At 36.1% G+C, this 23,453-nt stretch overlaps 1 protein-coding gene across 2 annotated transcripts in view; it reads left to right on the top strand.

Moving 5' to 3' along the window:
- Positions 1 to 23,453, top strand: part of WWOX (WW domain containing oxidoreductase) — a 530,925-nt gene that overhangs the window by 16,649 nt on the left and 490,823 nt on the right. For both annotated transcript variants that reach the window (XM_055726863.1, XM_055726864.1), the window contains exon 5: positions 13,558 to 13,664. In XM_055726863.1, coding sequence (XP_055582838.1) covers positions 13,558 to 13,664 — 107 coding nt within the window. The remainder of the gene's footprint in view (positions 1 to 13,557; positions 13,665 to 23,453) is intronic.

A 23,453-nucleotide genomic window follows, 5' to 3' on the forward strand; every position in this document is an offset into this window, starting at 1 on the left:
TCTTGATAGTAATAGTATCTTTGTGAGCAAGGAACTGTCACAGTTCAGTTCTGGATATATTGATTTAAATCTTTTGTATGCACTGTGACTTGAGATTCAGAAAAATGTGTTGCTTGGAATTTTTTTTTATTTTTTCCAGGTTATGTTAACTTTGTAGGAGATACATTTCTTGCCTCCTTGTTTATTTTTCATCTCCAAGCAGCTTTATCAGAACATTCTCTGATTTGGTCTCCTTTATTTTTGGTATCTTAACTCAAGTTCATAAAACTTGTGTAATTTTCCTTTTGTGATGATTAGTCAAAAAGCTGCCTTTGTGGAAAAAAAATCACTGTTTTAAAACTTTTTGAGGAGGATCTGTCATTCTCTTCTAACGCAAATCAAATTAAAGAAAACATTATATTGTGTATTCAGAGCTCCACGAACTGTGAGAGGTTCTGGATTTGTTCCTCTTCTGCCATTGGCAAGCATGAGCAGCATTTCTTGCTGCTATATATTTCTGTGTTACAGACATTAACTCTGCTACCTAAGATTTTGCAAAATATGTCACGAGTCTTATTTTGCTCATGGGGCAATATATGGCTGCAGTAACAGACCTAAGTTTACAGATTATTCTGTGATTATACAGATTTTTCTGTCACAGGAGAAAAAGTATGCTGCTCTGAAAGCTATTTTAATTCTTTAGCAAGAGTAATTAAGATATATTAAGAGCAGATAATATGGCAACTAGAAATAATAAAGTTTTTCCTAAAAGCACTGTATTTGTTTGGGTCTGTGTCCAGCTGTGAGCAGCTGCTGAGGGTATAACTCTTATTCTTTGTTGAAGGATTTTTAACTCTGAAGGTAAATTTGGACTACCCTGTGTCTTGCTAGGATAGGCTATGAAGAGTGCATAAAAAAGTGCATGACCTACTTGGCAGCACACTTTTGGCATCCTGAGTGAATGAAGATTGGGATCTGTGAGAAGATATCTTACTCTATCTGTTTCTGAATCTAATCTGTGATCAAAGGAATAGAGAACTAGACTTCCTGATTCCGTTTTCGTATCTGGTACTTTAAACACTTCTCTCTTGCAAAACAAAAAGTTATGTTTCTAGAATGTAAGGCAGAGATATGCTTCGTGATGGTATATGATGTAATTTGATGAATAAATGTCACTTACTAGACATACACACACAAAGATTTTGTCATTTAGCTGGGGAACTTGTCGTGGACAAGGCAGACTGAATAGGAGGTCAGGAGTTGTACAGCCTGACTTCGGTGTGATCTTGAGTGAACTATTGAGTGCTAGGTTCTGACAACCAGTAGAAGGTTTTTTTTTACCTAGTTCACGGTACTGTTGCAAATTGTGACTGAAGGTCTTAGAATACAATGTCGTCACAAACCCAGTAGGATTTAGAAGATGTTTTGTATGCTTGTTCACCTGGCAGTTTTTCTTATTTTACAGATCTAAAGTTTTGTAGCCATATGTGTTTTTGGATTTAACATCCTATTTCCTGAACTGCCAAGGCCTACCTTGGTGGAAGGTGAAAAAAATTAGTATAGAATGGGCAGCTGTAGGTGGTCATTTGCTTTAGAAGGTTGTTGTCATTGAGCTCTTGTGTGGGTTGCTGGTGTTCCAGCTGTTAGAAGGTAGACCTTTAAATGTAATCTAAAAAATACATATATGTATATTAGTTTTCTTGTGGGAAGATGTGTGTTATGTTTTTGTGCCCTTCTTGAAAGTGTGGCAGAAAGGTCTTTTTTTGTTGTTGGTGTTGCCCATGGCCTTATGTTATAATTTAATGACTTCTAATTCTTGCTTGTTTTCCATTCTTCTTGCTTTTGTGTGTAGACACTTTTTGTTAATACTGTTCTTATTCTTCATCTTTTGTTTCAGAACTCCATCTCCTGCCTTACTTTGTATGTCGGAACCACATGATGGATCATTTGAGTTACATAACAGCTTCCCATCTCCCTCTTTCCTTCGTAGTTTAAAGTACACCCAAAAGGTTTGCCAGTTTTGAACCTTGGGAGGTTGGTATCCATCCTGAATACAATCAAATAAAAAAAAAATCTAGAATTTAAGGAGGTAATCCAGGACTGTATCAATTCCCAAACCTCCATGTCTTGTTATCTTGCTCTTTGCTAGCTAGCTCTTATCTGCTGGTTTTATTTGCTTGCACTAGAAGGAGAAATGAACTGCATCTTCCCTGTATTGAGTTCTTTTCACAGGATCCCAAAATGACTCTTGTGTTAAAAACTTCCTCTGCTGCCTAACTAAACAAATTGTCTTATCTCATGTTGACCAAAGACACAGATGGGTAGCGACTGCCAGAAATCAAGTCAAGTTGTTCTAATTTTCGGTCTGCTCATCTATTCCTTTGTGAGCTCTTTAGAACAGGACCTAGTTGTGTATGTTTGATTCTCTAAGACATCTTTTTTTGTAACCCAAATTGTGAGCTGTTTAGGACAGAATCTTGTTTTATTATTTATCTGTAAAATGTCTAGTATACATTTTAAAATATTTCACTGTTTGTGTAACTGGTGTAAATAAATATCAAGTTTGTTTTAAGAAAAAAATTGGTCCAATTTATGTTGTAGTACTTCCTTGGTATCTTTACATAACACTGAGTATTTCTCATGGAATAATTTACAGATTAAAGCTTGGAGGATCTGGCACTTTAGCTGACAGCACAGTATGTCTTTTAATTATTCTACCTTGGATGAAGTATTCCTCTTTATTAAATTTATTTCTTTTATTAACACTGTACTGTTGTACTTGCCAAAAGGAGTTTCAAAACATGCAACTGATTTTTTTTTTTTTTGTTATGTTTAATTAGGGCTCAGCTCAGCAGTACAGAAACCTATGATACTGTTGGCTTACAGAAGAACAGAAGTGTACTTGAAAGGAAACTAGACAACTGGCTTTTTTTCTCCATTTTTGCTTTGGTTGGGAAGCTGGTTTGTTGCCTAAAGCTACTGCTGATGCAAAGAGAAGCTTTAGAGAATGAGTTTGCCAACCCTGTTTCTCTGAACTTGCAACACTTTAAAAATATCTGATTAAAAAAAAAAAAAAGCCCAAGGGAGACAGTCAAAGATAAATTTTGAATTCTCTGGGCTTCTTTCTGATCACTTGAGTAAGCTTGTCTAAGAAGGTGTGTTAAAAATATCAATGATGTGTGTGTGGGGGAAGCCCCAGAGTTTTGGGGATCAGTTGAGAAAAAAATGCCCCTTAAAACAGCTTTCAAAACCTAGTTGAGACTGACTATCTGATCAGATTTTTTTATAAATCCAGTTATGTTTGATCTTAACGCTGGTACTTTTCCAGAGCACAAACCCTTCAGAATGTGAAGATTAGGTAGAAACTAGAGTCTTTTCATGGTTATCCTTTTTACTGATGTTAGGTAAATTCTTTTCTTTTTTTTTTTGGGTGGGGGTGTGTGTGTGTGTGTGACTATTGTAAGTTTTGTTGCTGCTGCTTCACTTTAGCTTGCCTCAGCTTTGCTATTAAATAGAGACGAAGCCACAGTAGCATGCACGCAAATGTTATTTATTTCCTTAATAATCTATTCAAGTAATGTTTATTATAAATAGACTGGCTTTATTTAAATAAAAAAAAAAAGTTCTCTTATCCCATAGTGACTAAACATTCAGGAATGATTACTTACTGGGAAATAGTGTGCCCTAAACGTCATGTTGAATTTGACTACTCGGATCTGATCTAGATTTCATTGAGATGCTGGTTTGATGTTGACTCTATGTTGTGGGCAGATTTACTGGTTTTTTGCAACTCTAATTTTCAGTTAAATGTTTATTTTAGAGGTGTTTATTTTGCAATAAAAATAGTGTATTAACACAACTGCAGTCTTACAAAATATTTTTTTATCACTTATGAATATAAACATATGTAATTCCAAATAGAGTAATTTAGGTTTTTTACTAAAATTAGGAATATGAGTCATACTAAAATGAGTTCTGCTCATTTTGAGACAAAGTTACTCACTCAGCCTTCTTTTAAGATGTATGTAACTCTTTTTGTTTGACTTGAGTTGGTGGTAATACATATAGATGCACTCTTAGGTGGAAGGCTTATTTTTGTTTAGAAAATGTGAAACTGTGTGCCGAGTTGCTGCGTATTCAGGTTCCTGTCTTCCCCAGTGATATGTTGTATGTTATAAAGGAAAAATTTATACAAACAGAAAAATAAATTCTCACATAAATTTTCCTTAAACATTGATTTATAAAGCCAAATGCTAAATTCTGATATTTTTTTAACTACAATAATTGATTTGTGTTAGGAAACTGGTTGACTTGCTTGCAAGAAGCAACACTGTCATTTTTAAAGACAATCAAAACAAAACATGGATTTACTCTATGGTTGAAGAAACACTGAGAATAAAAAATTCAGACAGAGTAATCTTCAGTGGCAGATGTGATGCCAAGATACAACTAGTTGTGTTAATCTATGCAAATGTTTTTAGTATTGGTAAAATGCTACTCTAAAATGCCACACTTTTTTTTTTTTTTTTAAAATCCACAGAAATATGCTTGGGATCTGGTAGGAGCATGACCCTATCATTTAATAGATGAAGAAAGGCTAGATGAAACATGAAGGCTGAGACTTGGTGGTTTTTTTTTTTCCCCCTCTGAAAGAAGTGTGTGTTATTTATACAGAGCTTTGCCATTAGTTGAAAAGGAAGATGCTTGTCTGAATCCTTTTTGACTGGGATTTTTGTTTGCTGATATACATCTAATGCAAGGAGTAGGTGTGAAAGAAAACTGGGATTTCACAGAAAATTCATTTTTTTTCTCTGATTCCCCCTCTCTTCCCTTCACCCTAATCCCTGGCCACTGTTCATCTAGTCAGGCCCCTAACAGAACCTGTTTGTATTTACATGACCTAGCAACTGAAAAAAAACCATCAAAACAAATCTTGATTGGGATGATATGTACAGTTTAGTATTAAATACCAGTTTTGGTTCTGTCTACCCCTATGTTTTAATTAAGCTTCTTAAAGAATATCTAACTTAATTCAAAACCACAGCTTTTCAGGGTAGCCATCTCTATGTATTAGGGGTAGGCATTTAATAGCTGGTGGGAATTGCCTTTACACAAGTAAACCAAGGTCTTATCATGGGACGTGCACCATCCTTGGAAGTGTTCAGGGCCAGGTTGGATGTGGCTCTGAGCAACCTGGTCTAGCAGACGGTATCCCTGCCCATGGCACAGGGGCTGGAACTGGATGATCTTTAACGTCCCTTCCAACCCAAACCATTCCCTATGATTCTGCAATTCTCTAACACGATAAGTAGCTTGGATCTATATTTAATATGCTCTATGTCACAATAGGGTTCATTCCAGACTGGAGCTCTTGGCTTTTATTGCAATAGTTATGTTGGATAGTACCTCTACAAGCACCTCTACAACATGAAGGGTAGGAAATGTGGGTTTGATTTGCTGCTAGACTATACCTTTGGATAGCTGAGATAATTATCAGCATTGGGTTTTAACAGAGCTGAAAACTTTGTTCATATCTTGTGTCATTGCATTTTAAAATGAGTTGGTGGGCATCTTTGGATAGTACAACTAGAGTAGATACTAGATCTGACTGCAACTTTCTGGCTCTTAGGTGCTGTGTATTTTAAATGTATGTGCCTGATGTAGTCACTGATCTATATTTTTGTTTGCTTGTTATTAATTTAGCTTTCTTTGTCTCAAATGATGCATTTTTGATTTTTTACAAGGACAGTGAGTCACAGATCTATATAGTCACATCAATTTAAGGATGTTTTTTTCATATTTGTGCTTCCTTCAGATGAAACTAAGTATTTTGAGTTTTGTCAGTGACAATGCAATGCACTTACTGTTAAGAATAACTTTGCCTTGCCCAGAACATTATATTGTGATGAAGTGTAATGTCTAATGAGTGTGTATTTTTAAGCTGGTTAGATGGAAAACAGAACCAATGTATTAGTCATCGTTTTTCATTTTGGTTGGCATTTTCTGTGGTTCATGGCTCCAAGAAAAACACATCTGTCCAATTTACACACAAAGGGAGAGGCAGGATGTATCTCAAATAACATCAAACTTTGCGATGAAAAATATCAGTATCTCATTACCATGTGCCTGCAAACACACAGAGACAAAGGTGCATTAGTATTTAATGCAAATTGCTCATTTTAAATTTAGTCTTCTAAAAATACATTGGTGTTTTGTTTCCTTGAAAACTTGCATTTGGAGCAACTTGAATGGGTCTCTTAAGATTTTATCATAAATACCTATATTGAGCAGAGTGGTTGTGGCCAACCGATCCTGATACAGAATGCATGGTGCTTTTTGGGCTCTGACAACTGAGTTTGTCAATGATGTGGTGTTTTGCATATGGCTGCCATCACTCCATGTGACAGATCTGTTGCTTGTTGTACCCTTAAACCACCTGCACAGACACATCATTGTTGCAGTATTTCAAACTGAAAAGAAGCTTATGTTATTCTGAATTCTTCATCACTTCAGCACATTTGAATCTGCTTTACTCTTTTTTTTTTTTTTTCTTTCCCTGAGGTGTTAAATAAGATGATCTGATTCACTGTCACTGGGGTTTAGGTGTTCCAAGTTGAAATAAATCTAGTGATGTCTAGGAGACGAGTCTCTTCTCCATTTATATGTACTTCTCTTGGGTCCCAAAAAAACAAAGCACACCTAATCTGTTGCTGAGATGCAGCAGTTGGGATGAGAGTCTATTTTGGATGATAAAGAGGATTTTTTGCAAGTTCTTGAGTGTTTAACCTTTTCACAACTCTCCTCTGAAGCAAAACTGGAGTTGCATTTCATGTAGAGTACATGTTGCATTTAAAAAAAAAAAAAGTCTTGTGTCAGGGTTTTTCTCTGGTTATTCTCATTTTCTTCCTTTTTAGCTGAAATAGAAGTTTACCCTTGATCCAGGAAAAATGTAGTTTTATTTTCAAAACAAAGGTTGTTTGAAGGAAGTAACATCATCTACCTGGAAAAATAATTTTGTGATACTTTTATTACTTCTGCATTAAAGAAAAAAATAGTATGAGTATAATTTTGATGATTGGATATTGCAGATGAACCTTCTGGTGGTTGAATAAAAATTGTTGTGCCTTATCAGAACGTTAAGGGCTTAAAAAGATGCATACGTACTGGGCTCTGTTTGATGGCTTAAAGCTTGGGGAGACTCTGCTGGTTCTGTGCATGCGGTACGTTTTCTAGGTAAGCTGTTGGATTGGTTGTGCGGAAACACACTGGCCAAATGTGAGAATATTTTTCTTCCAAAGATCTTAAAGTAAAATTGAAGTGCTATGTATTGGCCTCTTAGTTCAAGAGGAGGTGTCTAAGAAGTTGTTTGTTTTTTTCTGGAAGGAGCTCTGAGTAAGATGACCGAACCGCCCCCCCCCCAATAGCATTCTTTTTACGATCTTTGTATCACTTCTGTCTGGAGGAAGGAGTTCTCTAACTTGCATGTTTTGTACACTATCAGTGTTTAAATGCAAACTCCTGAACTAGTGGTTATGCTGCCCTTGAGTGAAAGAGGCCAGAAAGTATTTTTTCATTTATGTTTAGTGCCAAGAATGTTTTAATTAAGGTTTCAGATTTTCTAGATTGCAGAATTAATTTAAAAAGCCGTTGCTTTTACTTTATGAAGGTTATATAAAACTATTGATCCTTCCTGAGAAGAACCAAATTGTACAAATAAAAAACTTCCTATTCATTGGAAGTTGGATTTTTGCTTGCAATATCGTAATACCCTATATGGGAAAGAAACTGTTCTTCCAGCTACTAGTTTATCAAAGAATGATTTTGTATAAGTCTCTTACCCATTTTATATTAAAAGCAAATATTTCCAAAACCCCCCAGATCTATTCCGAAAATTAACTTGCTTCACTCTGCAAATGGGGCATCTGGCTGTTTATAAGAACCCGGTAGACGTTTGCTGCAATTCAGAAGGCAACGTGGAAGTTTGAAAACAATGTAGTGGCAAAAAAGAAAAACCTGAACGCAGCTGTGAAAGTAATACACACTTTTAGTGACAGAAAAAGTTTGTGCTTATAAAATCAGAGTTGGTTTCTGCTGTTCTAGTCCATAAGTAATCCATCAGTATATGAAAGACCAGAAATATGTAACACAAGCAGGCTAATACTTTTCACTTCCAATTCCACAGAACATGGATCACTTAACTTGATCTCGCTATGTTTACTGGAGTGGAAGGGGAGAATGTTTTGTTCTAGAGTCCCTTTTAGTTTGCATTCAAACTGCCTGCGACGTAGAGCCCAGGGAAGGCTGGACTCATGCTAGCTTTATTCAAATCGTTACTCAAGCACATGAGAAGGTATTTTAGAATCTTGGGGCTTCCAGAGCTGTTCTATCAGTGGAGAGACAGGAAGAAATGTTTTTGAAGAAACTAAATATGAACAAACCCTGTAGGCTTTTATATTGAGAACTAAGCTGTTGCAAAGAAAGATAGCGTCACTGTGTTTCGAGTGTGTTGTAAATGACAGATCCAAGGTATCCTGGAGGGTTTGGGAGAAGGTAGAGAAGCTGAAGAAAACTTGCTATTGTCTGAAATGTTTTTAATTTCATCTTGTGCATTCAAGCTTTGTTATACTTGAAATAAAGGAATGTTTAAAAACATGTAAATGCCTGATGCAATTTTTTTACAAAATATCCCCCAATGATAAATGGACTGTATGATGTCTATGTTATTTATATAAATTGTTGAATTACTCTTCCACTCAGTGATTCCCTTTGTTTTATAGAGGAGGTTGCACTGTTTGACAGAGCCATATACTCATCTGGTGTATGTTGACACAATGTAGTTGGCATTAATTGAGCGATGCTAACTGCTCGTTAATTGAGATCGTTAGCTGAAAATCTGTCCCAAAATTCAGTGATAGTAGTCGACTGTAGATGTGAGAGTATTGAACAATAGTCATAGAAGACACAGAATGAAATTGAGTGCTAATTTTTGAGTCTTTATGAAAAGCACACTGTAAGTAAAGGGCTGAAGGGTTTTAAATGTCTGCAGTGGATCCTATGCGCTTGTAGCTCTCTTGTTAGTTCTCTACCGGTTCTTAGGTTAGCTGCTGATATAGAGAGCTGTGCCATAATGCTGATCCTCATATATGTCTGAAACATGATTTTCACCTCAGTGTCAAATTAGAACTAATTGAGCTAAGAGCAACAGCAGCAAGAGTAGGCTGTTTCAGAAGATTCTTGCCTCCTGAGATTTCCAGAAGAATCACTTGAAATTTATTTTAATTTTATAGAATGCTTGCTCAACTTAGTATAGATTATTTAAATATGCTATGATGGTTTTTCCAAAGTGTATATTATTTAGACATACTGTTTTTCTGTCACTTTTGATGGAAGTATGTTATCGTATTCTTCGTAATTTGCTGTCCTTGATGCTCAAGTATATTAGCCTATGCTGTTTTTCTAATGTAGTTGTTCCTTCTTTAAAAAAAAAATACTAGTATATAACGTGTGATTTTCTGTAAGAAGATAGTCAAGTCTTGTGGCTTTTTTTGAGCTGCCTACTTTGAGAACTGAAGCAGTGAGCAGTAATACGTTGAGGCTGGGCACGGTTTCCTTTAGCCGTGTATGCCCTTTGCCAGCTGCTGCGGGTGGGCAGAACGTGAATGCCCGTAGTTCTTGTCAGCAGCAGGCTGTGTTGTCTGGTTTACCTGGACTAAATAGCTCTGCAGCTGCAATACCCTGGCACTATGGTACAGGGAAGATTCACCATTGGAGGCTAAGAGTTGTTTGCTGGAAAAGAACCTGGTATCGTTGCTGTTAATGTTCCCTCATTGTGAGAGCGCTGTGTCTGTGTAAGAGAGCACACTGGTGGCTGCGGTCTCGGATTAAGTGCAATTTTAAAGACATCTTTGGTTCTTTTGAAGGCCACAGAGTTGTTCTTGTGTGGGTAGATTTAATAAGAGCTCTGGTTCCTTAGTTATGCACATCCTTAACATGGTTATTTAAGAGTTCTCTTTCTGTTTAGCCCTACTGTGGTGATTATTTTTTTAAAGGCTTTACTATTATTTGGGTGTTTATGATGTTTGTGCTTTACTTTGGTGTATGAAAACACATTCCATGTGTAGTTGGATTCAATGTAGTTTTTTAGATAGGTAAGCTTTTTCTTTACAGAGTGTAAATAGTTTTGTACTTTAAATACCCAATCCCTGTGTTAGGCTGAAGTTTTAAAATTTACGTTGTTAGCAAACTCAGTTTAACACAGTTACTCTGTTTAAAAAGTTTTTCATCCTGCTAGAAGATCTTCCTTCCCTTTTTAAGGTATGTGACACTGGGGGAGGAAAGAAACATTCGTTTTCATAGAAGAATCAGAGAGGTAAAGCTGTAAAAGGACTTGAATACTGAGGTGCTTCTGAACTCCTATTTCAGGTGTTTCAGTTAAAAGTTGCGTTCTTCTAAGCTCCTGCATAATTCTTTCTTAAACTGCAAAGATACTTAATTGTACTGCTTAATGAAGATTTTCAGGTCTGTGAAGAATTATTTTAAGGACATATATAAAAATGTTGGTCTCGAGAGTCAGCGAGTTGGTGGGTAGATTATATTTAAATCCCAGTGAGCTCTGAAAAAGGTATTTTGTTACTATTTCTTCTTGCTATATTCCATCTGGTAGATGGTCTGAAAAGATGTCTTATGAATTATGCTCCACACTCAGTGATAAAAAGATAAGTAGTAATAGTTTATATACAATCTCTACCTGTAACCAGAATTGGAACGTTGTGGATTGGGATACCTGGATTTGTTTTTCTCCTTTTGCACAAATCTAGCTGTCCTAAATATAGTGCGAGTGTTCGTGAATGAGTTAGTAGTTCAGAATATGTCTGATCGGGAGACACATTAGCACTTGACCTGTGACAGTATTTTGACTGGAAGGATGGACTGCTGCTTAAAAATCCTCTAAAACAAGGGGTTTTTTTTCTGCACATAGATTTCATTGAAGGATCCAGAACGTGTCTGCCTAAGGGTGAAGAATCGTCCTTTGGTAGCCCAGAAAAGAGCGAGTACATACATCCTAAAGAGAAGTGTTCTAACACTGATCTTGAAGTTTGCAGGGAAAAATGAAGGTGGTATTAAAATTAACTAAATTTGCAGCATGTAACTTACTTGGTTATATTTTCATCTTTCTCGGTTTAGTTTATAATGGGAATCAGTTACTAGCTATAACAAAGAATGGCGTGGAATTTATTATTTTGCAGGGTGACATGGGGTAGAGTTAGCAAAACATCATCATGCTTAGTTAATTGAACTGGCAGTCAGCTCTAGATCTGTGTATAACAGTGGAAAAACTGTTCTTACTTCCTGGCATTCCAGCTAGTTTTTAATAATATGGTAAGCTGGTCCAAATAAGTGGTTGGTGGTTTTGGGTTTTTTTTGTGCAAAACAAGCAGCATACAGCTAGCTAATAGTATTCTGGTATAAGTCTTACATTAGTTACATGAAAAATTCTAGTTAAAGATGCTTAAAGTGGAATTAGAATGGGAAATCTTTGCATATACTGTAGCTGAATTCATGTGCATGCAATGAATTACCCAGGTAATTAAAGTTGCTTTGTACAATGAATAGCTTTAAAAAAGATACAAGAAAATTGCTTGGACTTAAATACCGTAAGTATGTAATTGCAGAAAATGGTATAAATTCATCTTGGTGTCTGTTGTTTCCATAATGTAAGTTATGTCCTGTACTGTAACTGAAATTTGTTGCTCCGGGGTGTTTTGGAAGTGAGACAGCCCATTTTAATAGGCTTTTTGGTAAACAATTTTTAAAAAGAAAATGAACATGCTTTAAATGTCACAAAGCTAAACCATATACTTCTCTAACTTCCTCACATGCTCAAATTGCTGGGCATTTCATTTTGATTCTTCATTTTCTAGTTTAAGCTTGTCTAATTGGAATTCATTAAGCTATGCTATGCCTCTTTCAGCTAGATGGAAATTTCTGTCGTTGTTATAGTTCTCCATGGAGATGGGCCCCAGTGATACCGTTGCTTACATCACAAATGCGTAGTAGGTCACCCCTGATAGAAACCAGTTTCTGGCTCAGTTCTCTGTGGTTTATGGGCATTCTGTATTCCCAGGAACTCATCACCTCCTGCTGTAAATTCTCACAGATTTTTTTTTAATTAAATGAAGTTTACCTTGGACCAACTTTATGCAGCTTTTCATTAATGAATTAAACAGTGAAACAGAGTATGCTTCCAAAGCTTGCAAATGATCTTAAGGTGGAAAGAGTTGCAGCTCTTTGTGGACAGTTTTATAATTTGAACTGATCTCATTAAATTGCAATACAGTCCCAAATTAACAAACTGAAATTAATCTGAAATCTGAAGTCTCCGTTTAGAAAGGAGAAATGAAGTGTCCAGATTCAGAAATAGAAAAAAATGTATTAACGTTATTGCAGAAAAAAAAGGTTGTGTACAGTCATTTAGGAATTCACTGTGAAACTTCTATGGATGAAAGAAAACAAACAACAAAATACCTGGGGGTATAGATTCATGCTGCATTTTTAATTGCAGTGAAGTATGAACTGTCTGTCTGCTTCTTTCAGATTTAGAAAGAATGTGCTCACAGATGAAGTCATGTCAATGAGTTATGTGAAAGGGAATTTTTCAGGGATTATTTTTTTTTTTCTCTGTCATCTGGTACATCCAGTGACCTGTTTAGCCTCATGATTCTGTAACCAACGTATTGAAGCTGCATGGTATTTGACTGATTATTTGTAATGAGAAGAATTGTGAAAAACTGTTCTCCATAGATCAGTTGAAGATGGGACAAAACCTGAGTTAATTTTACATGGGTAATTTAAAGAAAATTTTAGCAAAGATTTTAAAGTGTGTGGATAATAAAATACACATGTAGATTACAGATCTCCTTAGATAAAATCTCATTTTCTAAGTATCAGCTTGATAACCCCTCCCGGGAATGGTTTAACACTTGGATACTTCTCTGGTCCTTGGTTTTGTGGTCCACAGATAGGCTGATGTTCAGATTGGAACAAGGAGCAGTTATCTCCATGTGATTTTTGGTTCTTACCCCTCACACATCCCATTGGATGATCCCTCTGCCACAGGTGGTCCTCAGATTAATGAATCAGAGGTTAACTGTGCATCTAAAGAGCCCAGAGCTCAATCTTAGAATACTCTTACCACTTTCAGTGTGATGTTGCTAGGCATGATAGTTCTGCCATCTTGCCGTAATTCATTCTTCACTGTCGGGCAAGTAAGGAGTATGTGTAATCCTGCTCTGCTAACAGCTGAAGGCACAAAGGCAGATAAATTGAGTCTGATTTTGGAAGATCCCAAGTCTGTATTGCACAAAATACATACAACTGTTGTCCCAAAGGCCTGCTCAAATTGAGGTGTCTGCCTTTTTTCATATGTGCTCTTAAACATCCAGGTGACTGTCAAACAGGTGGTCAGAGTGCAGGTAGTGCCGGTGTACTTAAGTGCATGGCTCACCTTTTCAGGTAATTTTATAGCTCTGTTTTGTTACCAAGACCTACTTCTGACTAGGAAAAAATGTTTTATCATAGGTTTTGAAACTGCCAAGTCTCTTGCACTGCATGGGGCATATGTTATTCTGGCCTGCAGAAATACGTCAAGAGGCAATGAAGCTGTACAGCGCATCCTCCTGGAATGGGTAAGTGAACGTTTGTAGTGTCCAGCACTAAGCTATGTTTTTCAAGATGTGAAGTGTTTTGTGCAGTACAAGCAGTTAAGTAGATATGACATTGCCATGCAAGAATCTAAGGAAAAAGGGATTTGTCTTATTTTGTAATATCCTGTTCAGTTACTGGTGTATCAGTGATACTTTTCATTTCGTACAACTGCACTGGACTGCAAGGACTCACATGCTGTTGTCTGTTACATGCAGATGCTTTGTAATGGCGAAAATGTTGGAAAGACCCACTGAGGCATGTATCATAGTTAATAGGACAGGACGTTTCCAGAACCAAAGTGTGTAACTGAAGGAGAATGTTGGATGGCTACAAACTTTTCAGAAGGGGTGGGCAAGGAAGGAGAGGCAGTGGGGTAGCTCTGTATGTCAGGGAGCGTTTCGACTGCCTAGAGCTGAAGGATGGTGACAGTAGGGTTGAGTGTTTGAAAGATAACAACAAATGTTTTTACAAATACATTAGAAATAAAAGGAGGGCCAAGGATAATCCGCATCCTTTATTGGATGCGGCAGGGAACATTGCCACAAAGGATGAGGAAAATGCTGAGGTACCCCTTGCTTTCTTTGCCTCGGTCTTTAATAGCAAGGCCAGCTTCCCTCTGGGTACTGAGCCCTCTGAGCTGGAAGACAGGGATGCGGAGGAGCAGAATGAAGTCCCCACCGTCCAGGAGGAAACGGTCGGTGACCTGCTGCTCCACTGAGACACGCACCAGTCTGTGGGGCTGGATGGGATCCACCCGAGGGCACTGAGGGAGCTGGCGGAGGAGCTCACCAAGCCTCTCTCCATCATTTATCTACAGTTCTGGCAAACTGGGGAGGTCCCAGTTGACTGGAGGTTAGCCAGTGTGACACCCATCTACAAGAAGGTCAGGAAGGATAACAAGTGACAGGACAAGATGAAACAGCCGCAAGTTATGTTGGTGGTGGTGGGGGGGAAGGTTAGGGAAAGTTACTATTTTGCTCATACTTTTTATACTATGACAGATTGCAGAGGAACATCCTTACACTTCTCAAAACCAAGAATGCTTCCCTCCTTTTCTTTCCCAGTCCATCAGGCCCACAGCACTGCTGCCAGGCAGTCTGTATTTTTCTTCCATTTTATCATGCAGATACAAGCTCTTCAGTACTGTGTCTTCCCTTGTTCCTCTTTGACTACTAACTTTGCCCCCCCTTTTTTTTTTTTTTTTTTTTTTTTTTTTTTTGTCATTCAGTGTTCTTAATTCATTCCTCCGGTAATCATTTACTACTTAGTAAAGGTGGCAAGGTACTTTTGTCAGAGCTTGCTGTGACTGCTGACTTCCAGGAGATAATCTATTGATACAGTTCTATACGCTTAAATAATAAACTGTAGGATCAGATTCTTGGAATTTTATTTCTTTCCTGATAAAAATTGTGATGAGTGTTTTAGCTTTATTTCCCAAGCTCTGAAAATATTTCAAGTGCTCCTAGGTGATATGGAAGAACACTTAATAGTATTAATATTTACACATCAGTAGTCTAGAGATAATTATTTATTAGTACAAAATAAACAGTGCTTATTTACAAATAAGTATTTCCACATAGGTGATGCTTATATAATATTGCTAATTTTTGTAACCACAAGTTTCTTCAAGAAACAGTCTTTGTATTTAAGATTTTTTCTCTTGCCTGGATGATACTAATGATTTACAGTAAAGGATTGGGAGAGAAAAATATCTTCCTTTCCCCTTCAATACTTCACATTAAAGCGCACTCTTTTTTTTTTTTTTTTTTGTTTCAATAGCATGGTAGTCCAAGAGAATTCCAACAGAATAGCATAATGCAAAATAGTAGTGTTGGTTTCTTAAAGTTCATCTGTCTGTTCTCTTTCAATAGAACTGTATTTGGTGATATTTTGTTTTCTGAATTCGGTAGCCCCAGTCCAACTAAATAGATCTCTATATATGTGTTTTATCTAACTAAAATAAGGCAGTACTGGGTACCTTTCATTTGAAAAATAACCCATTATCTCCTTAATTTTGAAAATATTTCTGAAGACACTGAAGGCAATGGGAGTTCAGGAGTACTTGTCTTAATACCTACATTATATCACCAAAAATTAATGAATTGTTAATTGAATGAAGATCACTGAAGGTCAAATTACTTCAGAAACACTACATATATTTACTAACAGTTTTCAAATTCTAATTGTTCAGGAAAGAATCTCATCTGTAAACTGGGTAGCTGGAAAACCTTCAATGCATCTTTGTAATGGCTTTGTTGTTGTTTATTGAGAGGGATTAATTAACTTTGATTATTGCACTAATATTATGGCACTTTGACAGTCCCTCAGATTTATGACTCTGGGAAAATAAACAAATGAAATGCAGGTGCTGGAGCAGAAAGAATAAGTTATTACTGAACTTTAATTACTTGGAGTGTGTAACCAGGGGAGAATTAGTTGATGAATTACAAGATGCTTAAAATTTACATCAAATTGTGAGCAATCTTGAGGAAAACAAACACAAAAACCTGCCCCAATATCAGTTACTGAAAACAAAGAGACAAAGATTAATTTGATTGATACTAGTATTAAACTATTGATGTAAAATATTAATTTTTAGTTTATAGATGTAAGTATGGAGCAGGAAGTTGTTAATTGAAAATTCTTTCCTAAAATGAAACAGTTTAAGAAAAACATCAACAACCTCTGCAGTATGGTTCAGATGAATTCTCAACATGTAGCTGTAACTATCCTGCTATAAAGAACTTCAAAGCATCCACGGTATTTTGTCTCCCTTGTTCCTAGAGAAAGTAAAACTATTGAAAGGAAATTGAAATTGAAAACCAATTTTTAAAAAAATACAGCTGTTTAGGATGCAGCCTCAGAAGCCTCATGTTCATGTTACAGGTTTGGCAACAGCAGCGTTACCTGCTTGGTTTATGTTATCTTGTAAATTGTTCAGATTAAATCTCTGAGCTGCGCTGTAAATACTGTCTTCCTGCAGTATTTTGAGGGGTGGAAATTTGGTAAATGTGTTTCTACTCTTTAACTGAACGTCTAAACCCCATTTTCTTGTAAAGTGCATGAACTGTACGGCATATGTAACAGTACTTAGGGAAACCATCCAGCTTGTTCCCTTTGAGTATATTTGTGACATCCTTGTCTGGAACGCTGTCAGTGAGTGTCTGCGGAAAGACAGCTCCTCTTTGGGCCTGTTGGGCTTTTAAATATGCTGGTAGGCAAAACCCGCTGGTTCAGTCCGCTTTCGGCGCAGGCTGAAAATCAAGTTTATAAAGAGAAAATGGGACAGCTAAATGGCTTGGAAAAATTCAATTGTTAAGATTTATAGAAACCGGGAAGAATAATGGGAGAAAGTGTGACTGTTTCAGATTAGTTGCCATAATGTTTAAGAAAAATTCAAACTGATCTTAATTGGCTGTTGGAAACAAATCTAGAAACTGTTTTTTAACAATTCATGTCTGAAGAGCTGTTTTTATAGAGAGTTTGAGCCATTTGAGTAGCGATTACCTGTACAAACTTGCTAATTACTTTTGATAACTGACATTTGTTTGCTACCTGCAGTACTCCAGTTATTTTCTTTCTGAACTACAGTGCAATTTTTCTGTTACTGCAAATAAAGGTTAATTGCCTTATGTAAACTATTGTGACAAGTTTTAATGTGACTGGTCCAGCTGGTCTGTCAAATATAATTTTTATAGAGCGGTATAGTTTATTATATTGGTATAATCTAATGTTTTATATACATGGAGAGAAAGGAAGAGAAAATATGTAAATGCAGCAGATAAAAAGAGAGATCAGTATAGCTTCACATTTGATATCTTGAAAATGAATGTTCATGCGCAATGATGTTCAATATCAATTTAAAACTGTTTGATAATTTCTTGCTCGGAAAAGAGGAAATTAGAATTCTAGAGTTATGATTCATTTTAATCAGAAAGAAATTGTCAAACATAAATCTTTCCTTGAGTAGTGAAAAGACCTGAAAGCAGCCAAGAAAAAATATCAATACTTTGCAAAGGAGGAATGATTGTTCCAATTCGTAGCTTAATTGACTTTAAGGCTTAATGAAAAACACTACAGCGCTGTTTGTACACATAGTTGCTCTGACGAACATTGAAATCTATGCTCCAGGAAGAGAGCTAGGTAATTTATTTTACATTATTATTGATATAATTTCCTAATTGACTATGAGCAGAATGTTTGGGTAAGTCTGTGTAGCTCCAGATGTTAGCGGTATTCTCAAGAATATACTTAAGAATATGAATGAGTAAAATATTTCATAAGTCACAGCTTTTCTTGCCAAGAAGCTCTCATTTATTTATTCCTGTCAAATCATCTTTGAAGTAGATATTAAAAGATAAGTTGTAAGTTTAATATTTCATAAAATGTATAATGTTTCTTTTGTAATTATTCCTCAGTGTTAAGCCTTCAGCTACATCAAAGATTAGAAACTATAAAAAGAAAATGTGGGTTTGTTTTATATGTAGAAACTTAAGGTAGGGATGTGACAAGAGAAGGGAGAATGGCTCTGAAGAACACCAACAAAATACATGTGACTCCTTGCTGTATTCCTTTCCCCAAAGCATTCTTCACCTAACGAGTGATTTATATTCTTGCTGATTAAGTAACCGAATAAAATTAAAACCTGGTGAGTCTGTGTATTCCAGCTGTAATCTTGTAAAGCGTAGAAAGATGAGAAGCAAACTAGGCACATTTATACAGAACATGGGCAACAGTTTTTGTGTGTCAACTATGTGTGTTTCCCCCTCAAGGAAGGGGGACTGATTTCCCATGTAGTCTCCACTGGTGTCCTTGGTTTATGGTTGTTTGTGTATGTAGACGGAGTACAGAATAGCTCTGGAAAATTATTTCTGTCTTAGTCTCTGGGTACTAATGGATGCTAATCTTGATACAGGAGATAAAGTTTCCCTTTCTATCTGTTGGATGCTAATTTTGTAAGCTTTTTCTGTAAAATGGTTAGACTTAATACAGGATTTCCATACCAAAACTATATAAGACTACATTAGAAACGGCATAATAAATTGTTCTTGGAATTAACTTATGTGAGAGATTGAGGGAGGACATCTCACCATGATTAGTGGCAGATTTTAATTTATGGAAAAAAACTGAAGAATGTGTGAAAGATGGCTTTGGAGATGTGGTAAATACTGAATGGAGCCACAGTCTGTTAGTACAGAATTAAAGAGCTTCAAAGCAGTGCTAAATAAACGCTCTTAAAAAGTAATCTCTTCAAAACAGAAAATATTTCAGAATATCTACTGGTAGAGCACGTGCATTGATCTGAAAATATTATTTCCAATATTGTCTTGTTATTTTGTAATAAAGAATTGTATTGTTTCAAAGCATAGTATTCTAAAACTATATATTATTGGCTTACATGCCACCACAGTGTAATATACAGTTATAAAAGCCTGCAATGTAAAGACATACTTCATCTTCCAGTGCTCTGAATAGTGACCGTTCTGAAGAATCAAGGTAAAAGTAGTTATCCAAACCTTGCTATGGGGAAAAGGCCTTGGAGGAAGAGGTAGTATCTCGTATAAAGCTAACCGGTAATGCAATAAAAAAAAATTGTGTCAACTTGTCTCACGTGCAGCCACAGACACTCAAACTAAACATTATTGCCACTGCTGAGTAGTTTCTTTTTAAGAGTGTGAGCCAGATTTTTGTGAAGGAATCTTTTAAGTAACTGTAATTGCAATGGAATCGGACTTTATATTACTAGTGGAGAATTCACAGCGTAAGCTTTAACCGGTACTGGTGCTTGTAACAACTGATTGAGACCAGAAAGTATGACCAGACTTTGGCTGTAATGTTCAAGAATTCAGTAAGTTTCTGTGAGTAATCTACTCAGCTGAGACACTTTAGGAGAGTGAAGTGTATTGTGAAGGTGTTTTCCGAATACAGATGTACAGTGAATTGTTAAATAATGGTAGACATAATTTTTAAACAGTAGTAGCATGCATACACACCATTAAGAAAATCTAGATGTAATACAGTCTGCTCGTCACTCTGTTAGTATAAGAAGCTAGAAAGCGGTTGCTTTTGTATTTTGAAGTCTTCTGACATGTCTGAGGCAGCAGCTTGTTTCACTTTGCAGGCTGGTGCATTGGGACAGTAACTATCCACATGGACATGTTTCAACCTGTCAGAGCTATTGATCTGGTTATCAGTTGAGAAATCTGTGATCTTCAAATTTTTCTGCCAGATTCATCTCTAAAACCAGCTGTGTGTTGGTGGATGTAGCCACTGACAAGAGCAAGAGCCTTTAATGATTTGTGAGGAAATTTGTGCTTAAAAAAACCCTTGCAAAGTTAAAAACATTAAATAAACAATTTAACCGACATTTACACGGATGAATTGTTGAGATCTATTATTTTGCACGCTATAAACATATGGCATGAATTTACTTTCATTACAGATGCTGAGAAAAGGGAGAGGCAAATATTTATATTAGATTCATGTTTTACAGTAAAAACACTGTTCAGTTTGTTTATACAGTTCCACTGTTACAGTTTTTATGGTCAGTAATGAAATCATTGTAAAACAGAGTCTGAATTATATAGCAGATATGTTAAGCCTCTAACTTGCAGTGTTGGGCATCCTACTGCATGCTGATTGCATTTAGATGCAAAACCAGAGTTGATGTACTGGCTACAGCTGAACTTTTTCATACTTGCATCTTCATCCATAGTTAGCTCTGCTCTGTTTCTACAGTAAAGATAGAGCTTTATTATCAAGAAAAATACAGTGATATTTTAAAGTAATTACATTTATGAAACATAAAGCCGGTCAGTGTGAGTGCAGGAGGCTTTAAAGGATTTGGTGGGCATTTTCCAAGCATTTAGAGGACCTCATATAGCTTATAATTCCAGTAAACAGGGATAAATTAAAAAAGTTTAGTTGATTTGATGTATGTTTTATTTCTCAATGTGCTTCTCAAATATTTTTATTCTGGTTCAATTGCTAGCTGCGATTCAAAATAAAGTGAATGCTAATGTGAAAGTGGATAAAAAGGAAAATATTTCTTAAAAAGGTGGCTGTATTTCAGCTTTTATCTACTTGAAAAGGACTACAGATCTATTGAGTCAGTTTTTGATCTTTGCTGTACAGTACTCGGTGAAATACAGAATTTTGGTTACATAAAGCAAAGATCATTAATATTAATTCTTCGTATGTATGTGACAGTTTGCAGGAAAAATGTATAGTATAAATAGCTGAGGTTCCTGCCCAAGGGTTTTCAATTCTGGACTCTTCAGAGATCTACTTTTCATGATATTTTATGCTCACTACCCTGTGTAGTCACATTGGCTTCCATTGTAATGGTAGCAAGCAAAGGATTTAGTGCTCTCGGAACTCAGTTCTTATTTAATAAGTAGGGATTAAGGAAATAGACATAAACGTTTTGTAGTGTCATCTTTTTATTTTGTTAAGGTTCTGGTTTATGTTGTTGGCACATCTCTAAGTAGAGAATACTTTTTAATGGTGATAATAGAGATGATAAATGCAGGAGAAAGTTTAGAATGTCCAGCAAGGTAGAAGGGAATTTACAGCAGTTTAGCACTGTCGAAATTTTACATGTGTGGGAAATAACATTTTTAAAAAGCCTAGTAATATGAATGAAGGCACTGCTCAGTAAAAGGCAGAAATCTTTGTTTTCCTTCATCTTTTCCTCAGATATGAGGAAAGCCGGTATAATGAGGCACATTGAAATAAATTGGGACTTCTTTGCCAACATAGATAAGGCAAGCAGAAGGATTGCTACTAATAATGAAAAACTGGATGCTGGTGAAGGAAAAGAATGATGCAACAGATTAGCTTTATAGCTAGGAGAGATGATGGTACTTAAGAAGAATGGCTGAGGACTGTTTTTATGGCAACACTAGGGAAAATGCTGTGATATCTTTCGAGTAGGGTGATTTGGCTTGCTGTTTGTAAGCCATTCCTGCAGTTCACTGTAGCCTCATCAAATCATGGAAAAGCTTCTGCGGTTGTTACAGCCCGTTTCATCCATCCCTAGGAAAAGCCAGGATGCCAGAGAAAGGGTTTCTTTGCTGCAAGAAGCATGTGAGGACTGTTGGGGATGATGTGGGGTGGGGGGGTGAGGTTAGTCCTGCACAGGCTATGAGTTTGGAATTCCACAAGACCCTGCTGACCTGCCAGTTGCAGACTTTTTGTCATGACGGTGACTTTTATTTAGTCTGGCCATTCTGAAGGAAAGAAGATCTGCAGAGTTTTATCTGTGGAGGAATAAAACCAGAGTGTTCTTAATTTTGGGGAGAAACAAAATGAAAAAAAAATAATAATTTTTTGCGATGTTTTGGTCACTTTAGCTCATTTTGGTTTTGTGCCTTGTACAAGAAATTAATTGTTCCTGAAAATATACTTGAATAGGGGGATGAATAAATGGTCTGGGAACGTATGGTTTGCTCTACTTTTGTCTTTACTTTTGGATTTCTACTTTGGATTGGAATTTTGTGCTAATGTATGAGTTCATAATGGTCATAATCACACAGCTGATAAAAAACCAACAGAGCACTTGCGTAGCAATGGGATTGCAAAGTTTTAATATAGTTAGTGAATTTGCCATCATTTCCTCCAGTAAAGACAAAGTTGTCTTTTGAGTTGACTACTTCTGTTTTCGTAATTCTGTTCACCTTCCAACATCTGCTACACATTAAAAAAAAATAATAATATATATATCTAAAATGTAATTTTCAGAGAAGTCACAGTGTCTTATCATTCCTTAATTTTTTTCCTCCAGCCAGCAGAATTTCATGTATAGAAATGTTGAGGTGATATTTTTGGTGATTTGTTTCTTTAGCACAGCCCTGCCTTTCTTATTGCGAACATGTGAGTCTCAAAATCCCTAGCATGCTTAAAGCTTTGTAATAATACTAATTAAATGCAGTATGGGCTTTCTAACCAAAATTTTAAGATACCTCCCCAAACAGAAACAAAACTAAGAATAACCCCTTCAAAACTGTACTTTGTGCTTCGTCTTCAATTAAATGGCACTAGGAATACTGTTTGCTCAACAATATTAAAAACCTGTCTGTAGGTGTCTATCTTTAAAAAAATGTAGCCTTTATACGTTGGCTTGAGTGCAACTTAGAGGGTGCAGAGAAGTTTGGTTTTCACTGATACTTTACATATACTAACGTAACTTGGGTTTGATAGTTTTCTGAACCTTTCCCTCTCAGAATCTCTTTTGTAAAACTGTTTAGTGTTGTTGATACTGAAAACTTCTTTATTATAGCCTAGGTAGATGCATTTTTACGTAAACTGAGTTTTGCTGTGACTGGATTTCTGGTTGTCAGTTGTAGGAGAGAAGAGGAGTGGGGGCATTAAAGTGGCTGCATATAGTTTTGGTGTGTTTTTTTAATAAAAAAAACCATCTTCACAATTAATCTGATTGTAACATAAGCTTGTAATATATTCCATTAATGAAGAAGACAAGCTTAGCTTATGGTAAATACAGTACTAAGTGTTTATAGAGTATTTCTTATTTTACATGATTCCCTTTATAATTCTGCTTATCTTTTCATTCTAATTCCCTAAAGGTTGTATAAAAGAACCCCTAAAGAGAGTAATTACTGCTCTATTCCTTAACCAAGGCTCCTTTTGCAAAAAGAAATCTGAGCTGCTTTTTAAAGAAGGCAATTTTAAATAAAAATGCAAATAAGCTGCTTTGTAACCACATTAATTACCCACCTAGCCTCTTATTACTGTGTTTGTATTGTTTGCAA

The sequence above is a fragment of the Falco cherrug genome, chromosome 14, assembly GCF_023634085.1.
Source record: "Falco cherrug isolate bFalChe1 chromosome 14, bFalChe1.pri, whole genome shotgun sequence".
NCBI classification, from domain to species: Eukaryota; Metazoa; Chordata; class Aves; order Falconiformes; family Falconidae; genus Falco; species Falco cherrug.